The 10,419-nt window shown below is 44.2% G+C and overlaps 1 protein-coding gene across 1 annotated transcript in view; it reads right to left on the bottom strand.

The window, feature by feature from the left end:
* Nucleotides 1–6,352: 6,352 nt before the first annotated feature.
* The window catches only part of SALL2 (spalt like transcription factor 2), a 28,962-nt gene continuing 24,895 nt past the window's right edge, over nucleotides 6,353–10,419 (bottom strand). Inside the window, exons 3-4 of the mRNA XM_060780061.2 lie at nucleotides 9,124–9,608; nucleotides 6,353–7,109 (exon numbers count right to left, since the gene is read on the bottom strand). Coding sequence (XP_060636044.2) covers nucleotides 9,153–9,608 — 456 coding nt within the window. The 3' untranslated portion in view covers nucleotides 6,353–7,109; nucleotides 9,124–9,152. The remainder of the gene's footprint in view (nucleotides 7,110–9,123; nucleotides 9,609–10,419) is intronic.

Raw genomic sequence — 10,419 nt, 5'->3', positions numbered from 1 at the left:
ACGGAGGGACGGAGATAATGTGAGCACACTTCCGGTTTGAAGCTCTTTAGGGACAGAGCGGTCGCTAAGACAAAGGGGAAGTGGATGTTCAAGCCGGAGCGATGCTCAAGCAGCCATTTTGGAAATGGGCACATTTTCCCTCTTTCTTGTTCCCGCCTGCCTTTGCATCATCTGCTTCACATATTTATTATTTTTATTATTATTTATTTATTATTTGCATTTATTGACCGCCCCTCTCAGCCCGAGGGCGACATATGAGATGCATGGTTTTGAATAGGGTTTTCTGAGACGAGGTGGCTTTGGCAGTTGTTTCCTATGAAATATAGCCTACTGTGGTATCTCAATCCTTCTAGGCTTGCCTTCAAGTTACACCCTTTTTAATTTTATTATTATTAATATTAATATTAATATATTATTTCAGTGGGACAATGAATTCTACGAACAGAAAGATGGAGTAGCTATGGGGAGCCCTCTCAGCCCGGTCATAGCTAACTTCTATATGGAACACTTTGAAAAACAAGCCCTGGAGGCAGCAACCAAAAAGCCCACGATATGGTTCAGATATGTGGATGACACCTTCACCATTTGGAGCCACGGAGAAGAAGAACTCAACAGGTTCCTGGACCATCTTAACAGCATCCACCCAAACATCCAGTTCACTGTGGAAAAAGAAAAGGAAGGAAGACTGCCTTTTCTAGATGTCCTAGTCATCCGTAAACCAGATCAACAATTGGGTCACACCGTTTACAGAAAACCCACACACACAGATATCTACATAAAAACTCCAACCATCACCCAAGTCAAAAAAGAAGCACCATTAAAGCCTTGGCAGACCGTGCAAAAAGAATCTGCGAATCCCACCTCCTCCAAGATGAACTGAACCACCTCAACTGGGCTCTCCAGGCCAATGGAGACTCCACCTCAGACATCAGAAGAGCTGCAAGACCAAGAACAAGCCACGAGAGTCAAGATGAAGATCCACCCAGAGGAAAAGTGTTTCTGCCATACATCAAGGGAACCACTGATCGCATAGGGAAGCTGATGAGGAAACACAACATACAAACAATCTACAAACCCACCAAGAAAATCCAACAAATGCTACGTTCAGCAAAGGACAAGAGGGATCCTCTCATCTCTGCAGGAGTCTACCGTATACCATTCAGCTGTGGACAAGTCTACATAGGGACCACCAAACGCAGCGCCCAGACACGCATCAAGGAACATGAAAGGCACTGCAGACTCCTTCAACCAGAGAAGTCAGCCATAGCAGAGCACCTGATGAACCAGACTGGACACAGCATTTTATTTGAGAACACAGAAATGCTGGACCACACCAACAACCACAATGTCAGACCACACAGAGAAGCCATTGAAATCCACAAGCATGTGGACAATTTCAACAGAAAGGAAGAGACCATGAAAATGAACAAAATCTGGCTACCAGTATTAAAAAACTCTAAAATTACAACAGCAAAACAGCAGAGAGGAAACAACCAGGCACATCTTAACACCTCTCAACAAAAGATTCTCCTAGGCTCAGCCAGGCCTTCAAATGCTAATGAAGGTGGTCAGTTGAAACATTCACACCTAGCTCCAGCAGGGAAGAGCTCTTTGCCCCACCCCAGCCATTCCACAGATATATAAACCCATTGTCCTAATTCCAACAGACCTCACTACCTCTGAGGATGCTTGCCATAGATGCAGGCGAAATGTCAGGAGAAATGCCTCTAGAACATGGCCCTATAGCCTGAAAAAACCCACAAGAACCTAAACAATACATCAATTACGCAATAAAAACCAGGGCCGGGCCAGTGATGGGTACAGGTTAAAAAAGTGCTGGGTGTGGCAGGTGGTATTTTGGATTTCCGGGCAAGTGCAATGTGCAGAGAGTCCTAAACTCTAATAAAGTGCTTCTGGGACGTAGTGCTGGAGATTATCCTATTCCGGAAAGGCACATCGGAATAGCCAGGTCTTCAGATTCTTCCTGAAGACTGCCAACGTGGGTGCTAGTCTAATGTCTTTGGGGAGGGTGTTCCAGAGTCGGGGGGCCATCACAGAGAAGGCCCTGTCCCTCGTACCCACCAAACTCGCCTGTGACGCAGGTGGGATCGTAAGCAGGGCCTCTCCGGATGAACAAAGGGATTGTGTGGGTTCATACACGGAGATGCGGTCACGCAGGCAGGCAGGTCCCAAACCGTTTAGGGCTTTGTAGGTAAGCACCTGCACCTTGAATTGGGTTCGGTAGGTAAACGGCAGCCAATGGAGCTCCTTAAACAGAAGGGTTGACCTCTCTCTGTAAGGAGCGCCCGTTAACATCCTGGCCGCCACCCGTTGAACCAGTTGGAATTTCCGAGCCGTTTTCAAGAGCAGCCCCACATAGAGCGCATTACAGTAATCCAATCTGAATTTGAAATTTGAAAGGGTTTTTCATAGAATTATAGATTTGAAATAGATTATTACTTACTTAGGCCACTGTTTCTCAACCTGGGGATCGGGACCCTTCGGGGGGGTCGCAAGGGTCCCCAAAGACTATCAGAAAACACAGTATTTTCTGTTAGTCATGGGGGTTCTTGTGTGGGAAGTTTGGGCCAATTTTATCGTTGGTGGGGTTCGGAATGCTCTTTGATTGTAGGTGAACTATAAATCCCAGCAACTGCAATTCTTAAATGTCAAGGTCTATTTTCCCCAAACTCTACCAGTGTTCATATTTGGGCATTGTGCTGGTACAGCTGTACCAGGAGCTCCAACTTTATTTTCTTTCTGTTATCTGTTTGCAGTCATAGGGCAGGCCGCCTGTCCATCATAATTAAGCTTTGGTTCCGCCCCTTGTTCAGGACTCTGGGAGGGAAAGGAGCCATTTTTTTTTGGCAGTCTCACATAAGGAAGCTAAACTATAGGATGTAGACCAGCTCGTCCCGTAGAAAAGCTTCTTTTCTCAAGAACATCCGGGGAAACATAAACAGATATTCCAGGGAAAAGGTCCCAAGGCTCTGGCTGAGAGCTCATAGCCTCTCAGCCTCACAGCAATCAGAGGGAAAACAACCCTGAGGTTTTAAAAGAATTCTCTGAGGGAGGATAGAACTACAGATCCATGGAACTCCATCTGAAATGACTACAAGCCTCGGCTGGTAGGTCTACTCGATACCCAGACACATTTGGAATTGGTAGTAGGACCCACACCAATGAGGCATAGATAGTAAACAGCCTGGGAGAGGTTAAATAGGGTTTTTTTTCCTACAGAGAAAGTACAGTTAATTAAAGTCAGGTACCAGTCCATTGAGGACTAGACTAAGAAAGACTTGAAGTGTTGTTTGAACCATTGAAGATTTGTTGTTTGTTCCATAATAAAGACTTTGTTTTATCATTAAAGACTCTAAAGACCATTAGTTCAGAAAAATCCCTGAGAACCTCTCTTTGAGGCTTCCTGTTGGGCTTAAAGTATACGTCCTATAGAAAAGACAGCTGTTACAGGCCCAGCACGTGACAGAACAGGCATATTGAGGATTTGTGCCAAGTTTGGTCCAGATCCGTCATTGTTTGAGTCCACAGTGCTCTCTGGATGTAGGTGAACTACAACTCCAAAAACTCAAGGTCAATGCTCACCAAACCCTTCCAATACTTTCTGTTGATCATGGAAGTTCTGCAAGCCAAGTTTGGTTCAATTCCACTGTTGGTGGAGTTCAGAATGCTCTTTGATTGTAGGTAAACTATAAATCCCAGCAACTACAACTCCTAAGTGACAATTCCCCTGCCAACCCCACCAGTATTCAGATTAGGGAATATTGAGTATTTCTGCCAAGTTAGGTCCAGATACATCATTGTTTGAGTCCATCCAAATGACAAAATCACCCCCCCCCCCCCCGTCACCCTACCAGTATTCGAATTTGGGCCAAATGTGGTCTAGTGAATGAAAATACATCCTGCATATCAGATGTTTACATTACAATTCATAACAGTAGCAACATTACAAATATGAAAGTAGCAATAATGTTATGGTTGCGGGGCCAACCAAGGGCAAGATGTATGGATGGCATCCTTGAAGTACTGGATTGAGCTTGAAGGACCTGGGGGCAGTGACGACCGACAGGGAACTCTGGCGTGGGCTGGTCCATGAAGTCACGAAGAGTCGGAAACGACTGACCGAATGAACAACAAACACAGTTTTAGCTATCTTGGTGCCACTTTAACAGCTATGCCTCAGAAAACTACAACTCCCATGATTCTATACATTGAGCCATGGCAGTTAAAGCGGAACCAAACAATTTGGCTACTCCGTTGCTTCACTAACATGACTTCTATTTTGGGCAGCCAGAAATGATGGTCACCTTTCCAAAGGGTTCTCAAGGACTCTTTTGGTCATTGTCTCAAAGCTTAGAACAACCCGGAAAACTCACAGCAACCCTTAGAACTTTATCTTGCATCCTCACGGCATTGAAATCTCAGGGCGTAGGATAACCCCAAATATCTCTGTACAGTGTGGCGTAAAATTTAAAAAGATTTATTTTAATTCTTTGTAGGGCTTTTTCTTGTTTCAGGAGTTTCCCATTAATAGCTCTGTTCAACTTGCACAAAATCCGAGAACCCAATTTCTTGGCAGTTTTAGGGGTGGGAAAACGGAAACAACAACAAAAACGCTTTTTTGCACTGTGCTGGACATGGTTATTTCAGCCAGCACTAATTTCCAAGCAAATATTGCGAGTGTGCATATAAAGTATTTCATATATAACATGTATAGAAATAGTAAATGACAATCCCATTCTTGTCTCTGACACCATCTCCTAGTTTACGTTCTTAGACCCTGGGAATTCAACTGTTCTCCGATTTCCTCCTTCATTCCAACAGACAATGACAATGTGATACTGTTTTCAATACTTCAATCACTTCCGTTTTGTGGTCTCCTTCTGGGATCTAGATTCAGCCTAAAACAATGCTATTTGTTGTTGTTGTTGTTTGAAAAAGGCCTCAAATCTGCCAGACTAATACAGTACTTTTAAAACCCTCCTGAAAAGCTGCCTTCCTAACCCACAGCTAATGCTTTTTGGCAGCTCATCCCACCCACCCTTCCACCCTGTTTCTCATCAGTTACGGATAATGCTATTTTAGTGGCTTAGGCGGTCAGGCCTTCCTTTGTCACTGTTTGGACATGGCAGCCCTCCAAAGAAGAAGGGGCACTTCCGTCTCAGAGCCTAATCCCTAAGCCATCTCTTCGCTGATTCTCTGCTGTTATTCTTTCAGGCTTTGGGTTATCCCTTAACTACTGTTTTTCCTACACACACACACACACACACAGCTCAGAGGTATTTTAAAAGAGGTAAACAGCAGTTTGGTACGGACAAACTTAGCTTCTTATAACTGATGGCCATGTGTTCTTTTGTTCTGGTGTATCAGACCCACCCACTTCCACCAAGCTTGGAGGGATAATAAGAATCATCATCATCATCATCATCCATGCTGCTGCTGCTTCCCCTCCTCCTTATTGTATTTCTTCGATTGTAAAATGCACATTTTCCCCATATAAATATATCTAAGAATGGAGCACACACACACAGGTTTGTTTTTTTTTCTGATGGTGACACTGAAATTAGTGTGAAATTTAAAACCAATGGCATTTTAGAATCGATGATGATGATGATGATTAGACTACAATTTTCAGAATTGCCCAGGTGAAGGATTCTGCAAATTGCTGCTACAAAAAGTAACCAGGAAAGCAAGAAAATATTATTATTATTATTATTATTATTATTATTATTATTATTATTCTTTGATGCACAACAAGATGAATCCACAGCAAACAAGATAACTATGCTGGCTTTTGTAGTGGATCACATGTCAGACAGTTCCCAAGTGTCTAGAACTGTGTGATGTATTGGCGAAAAATGTGTGCAGTAGTAAGTAACCCTAACTTGGTGTTTTCTTGGCAAGATTTCTCCAGAGGATGTTTGTATTTGCCTTCCTCTGAGGCTGAGAAAGTGTGAGTCGCCAAGGGTCACTGAAGCCCCCCGTGGTGCATTGGGTTAAACCCTTGTGTCAGCAGGACTGAAGGCTGACAGGTTGCAGGTTTGAATCTGGGGAGAGTGTGGATGAGCTCCCTCTGTCAGCTCCAGCTCCCAATGTGGGGACATGAGAGAAGCCTCCCACAAGGATGGTAAAACATCAAACATCCAAGCATCCCCTGGGCAACGTCCTTGCAGACGGCCAAGTCTCTCACACCACACGCAACCTGTAGTTTCTCAAGTCGCTCCTGACATGGGAAAAAAAGTAATCTTTCATTTTTTGTTAATCTTGGTCTCCAGTGTCATAGCACAATGCTACAAACCATTACACCACACTAAGAGCAATGAAAACAATAGCATTTTTTCTTTCTTTCAGTGTATTGATTTTTATTCATATACAAATATATGCAGATTTAATAGATTAAACCACATTCAATCGAACAACGAAGATTATTTCAATCAGATGATGGCTGTTACTTACTGAAAGCAAGAGACAGGACATTTCCCTCTGTTTAACTTATACTCACTCTATCAATGAAAAGGATGCTATATGTTTTCAGAGGGAAACATATGGCCCTCCAGATGTGTTCAAACTGCAATGCCCATCAGCTCTAGTAAGGGCAGTCAATGGTGAAGGACAATAGGAGCTGAAGTCTGACATATGGAAGAAGAAAAGTTCCCCATACCTGGGAAAATCAAGATGGGATCCTTTTTCCCCAAATTCCTCTGGTATTGGGATTGTCCCATCAGTTGGCTATACATTCATTCCAATTCTGTCTCTTGCTTGAAATAACAGCCCAAGACATGGTCTTTCTGCATTTATTTGTGGGCTGAGAGCTGAACATTTTAATTGTCCTCCCTTTGCTGGACTGGGCTGCTTGACATCTTTCTCTACAGTTGATTGAGCCCCCTTTCTCTGCCCCAGGACATGGAGTGTTTGCCATATTCCCTTGCCCCATCTCAGGATTCTACCTTCTGGCTGGCAGACCTCCAAGCTACATTAAAATTAAAAAGACTAAAAGGCTGCTACAATTAGACTGGAGTCACATCTCCTGTGGGGCCCAATGTAGGCTTTATCGTTTCCCCCCGTTCTTGGTTTCACTAAAACAGTTCCTCCTGGAAGAAAAGGAAAGAAAAAGGGGAGAAAAGTTAGACAAGATGAAACAACGACATTCACATACACTTTAGGACTTAGGTCAAATTACAAGAACCTGAGGTTGGGAAAATTACTTTTTAGAGGACATAGCTTCATAATGGTCACGAGTGGATTGGAGGAAGATTCTGAGAGCTTGGTTACCAGGAAAAAAAACCCTTTCATGCTCAGCATTGGACTTTGATCATTCATACTCATCTGGAAAACTCCCTATAGGGTCATATGATTATTGGTATTGTCATCTGATCTCCATATTAATGGGAGAAATGAGAGCTAAATGATGCCTCCAGTTCTGAGTGCATCCACAAACACATTTTCTGTAGTTCACTGACACTTCAGCTGCCATGGCTTTGTCTTAGGATTTGTAGACTGACTTTGAATCTCTCAATTCTGTTTCTCAACAAGCTGTAAATGTCAGGAGGACACAGGAGATAATTGTTTTAATATTTACGTATTTGTATATTTTAAATGCAGTGGTAACGTTTTTATGTTACGCTGCTTTGAGTCCCCTTTGAAGAAGATAAAACAGGGTATAAATAAATATTATTGTTGTTATTGTTGTTATTAATACAGTACAACACCCATGTCCATGATGGATATGTTCCTGAATTAACCTTGAAAATAAGAAACCATGGATAACAGTGAACCCTACTGAAATAAACAACTTAATTTCCACCAGAAGTTGTGTCCTGGGGGATCTAAAAATTCCTAGAGGAGAGTGTAGGAAGTTGCTAGATTCTCCAGAGTAACTCTACGCTACACTCTTGTGTAAGCATCACTTGGAGGACATTAAAATTCCTAGAGATCATGTTTTCTCAGATGCAGGTTAATGAAATCATGTCCCATACAGGGTGCTCAACAGGTTTATCCTCACCTCCCCGGAACTGGAGGGGATGCCTACTCTGATGACATCAAGTTATTTGGAACCAGCGTTAGTGAACTGGACCACCTTGCAGGATAAAAACAAAACATGCACAGCAATCTAGCCAGGCATTGCTCCTCATGGCCTCTGTTCAAAACCCGTCCCTATGCTACGGTTGTATCAGCATGATTTGTCATCCTGTATTCTGAATTATGAGCAGAATTACTAAAGCAGCTAGTGGCCAAATTATATGCAAATCCATATCTCACTGGCTTAGTCCAAGGTTGGGCAAGTTGTAGCCCTCTAGATATTACTGGAAGGCAACTAGGAACACAACCAATGGGGAGTGATCAAGGGAGTGCAGGAACACTTATATGACCAGAGATGTCCACTATTGGCCTCACTTATTCAAATAACATGAATACCAACAATGGCAAGCTATCAGAGGAGTTCAGGAAGATCTAGAGCAGTGTTTCTCAAACTGTTCTCCTCCAGGTGTTTTGGACTTCCATTCCCAGAAATCCCGCCAGCTTACAAGCTTTTAGGAATTCTGGAAGCTAAAGTCCAAAACATCTGAAGGAGCAGTTTGAGAAACACTGATCTAGAGGACCATAGGTTGTCCATCATTGGCTTAGTTTAGTTATATAATATGGGCAGGTAATTTTTTATCGCAACCAGGAACAGAGCCAATGGGAAGCAATCAGAGGAGTTCAGGAACATCTAGAACACACATCCTCAAACTCTGGGAGTGGTTTGGGCCTATAACTCCCAAAATTACTGACCACTGAAAAAGCTGTTCAGGGCTTCTGGGAGTTGGGGGCCCAAGTCAAATAACATGGGCAGCCATTACTGAATGACAAGCAGCAACAGAGTGAATGAGGAGTGATCAGAAGAGTTCAGTTACATCTAGGACCACAAGTGGTCAACCTTTGGTCTAGTTTAATCATAACATAGGCAAGTGTTATTGGAAGGCAACCAGCAACAGAGCCAATAGGGAGTGATCAGAGGAGTTCGGGAATATCTAGATGACTACAGGTTGCCCATCGCTTCCCTAGTTTAGTCATATAACGAGCAGAGTCTGGAATAGTATAATTAGCACCTCCGGGTTCTCTTACCTGACAAGGAGGCTATTTTCACAGTCAGGTTACTGCTCCCCCTTCCCTTGGCTCTCGGGGACCACTTCTGGAGGTGGGGCTGGTGGCGGTGGTGGTGGTGGGAGCAGCAATAGAGACCCCACGGGTGGTTTTTCCTTCACCTCGCCGGAGCCTGTCTTCACAGGTGTGCTGCCTGATCCAAAGAGGCCCTGGGTGACCAGATTGGAAGCTGAGGAAGAGGAGGAGGGGGAAGTAGCAGAGGAAGAGGAAGGAGTGGGAGCAGAACCTGCATGGGCAGGCTTGGTCGGGAGGCCTCCAGAGAGGAAGGCTGTGTACTGGTTCCAGAAGGAGAGGGGTCCCACTCCGACGAGCTGGGCTGGTACGTCACGTCCCAGGAAGTCCTGCAGCTTGACTTGGCCCCCTGAGACCCCAGGCATGGAGCCCTCAAGGGGCAGGCGGCGACGTCGTGCCTGGCTGCTGCTCCACACATAGCTGCCAAGATTGAGCTTTTGGAAAAAGAAATGACATATAAAACAATGGATTGGGGTATCATCCAAAAGGAGGCCAAGCCTATGAGAAGCAACTTGGGGACCTGCATATGTTTAGCTTGGAGAAGAGGAGACTGAGAGGAGGGGACATGGGAACCATGTTTCAATATTTGAAAGGATGTTATATTGAGGAAGGGGCAAGCTTGCTTTCTGCTGCTCTGGAGACTAGGACACAGAGCAATGGATTCAAATTGTAGGAAAAGATATTCCACCCAAACATTAGGAAGAACTTCCTGGTGGTAATAGAAATGACATATGCTGCTTGGGAATCTGGTGGAGTCTCTTTCTCTGGAGGTTTTAAAGCTGATACTGGATGGCCATCTGTCCGAACTGTTTGGATTGTGTATTCCTACATGGCTGAATGGGGTTGGATCGGACGGCCCTCGTGGTCTTTTTCAACTTTATGATTCTATCATTAACCTTTGCTTTCAAGGGCCAACTTTAACAATCGGTTGAGCCTTCCTAGAAAGCTTGGGATCAAAATTATAAGTTGCTTACCTGTAACTGTAGTTTCCTGAGTAGTCACCTGTGAATTCATACATTTGGTATTCGCGCTTGCGCAATACAGCTTTCGGAACCTTCTAGAAGAGAAGTTTCAACCCCGGCTAGGCCCGCCCACCCTCCCCTCGAGTATAAATGGCCCGTGGGCGGGCCTAGCCAGTAGTTCTCTCTTCCGCCGCGAAAAGCAGCAAGAAGGGTGGCATGAACTCGAGGGGAGGATGGGCGGGTATGTATGAATTCACAGGTGACTACTCAGGAAACTACAGTT

Source organism: Anolis sagrei, chromosome 6 (genome assembly GCF_037176765.1).
Source record: "Anolis sagrei isolate rAnoSag1 chromosome 6, rAnoSag1.mat, whole genome shotgun sequence".
NCBI classification, from domain to species: Eukaryota; Metazoa; Chordata; class Lepidosauria; order Squamata; family Dactyloidae; genus Anolis; species Anolis sagrei.
The sequence above is the reverse complement of the archived record's forward strand: the minus strand, read 5'-3'. Positions and strand labels throughout refer to the sequence as shown.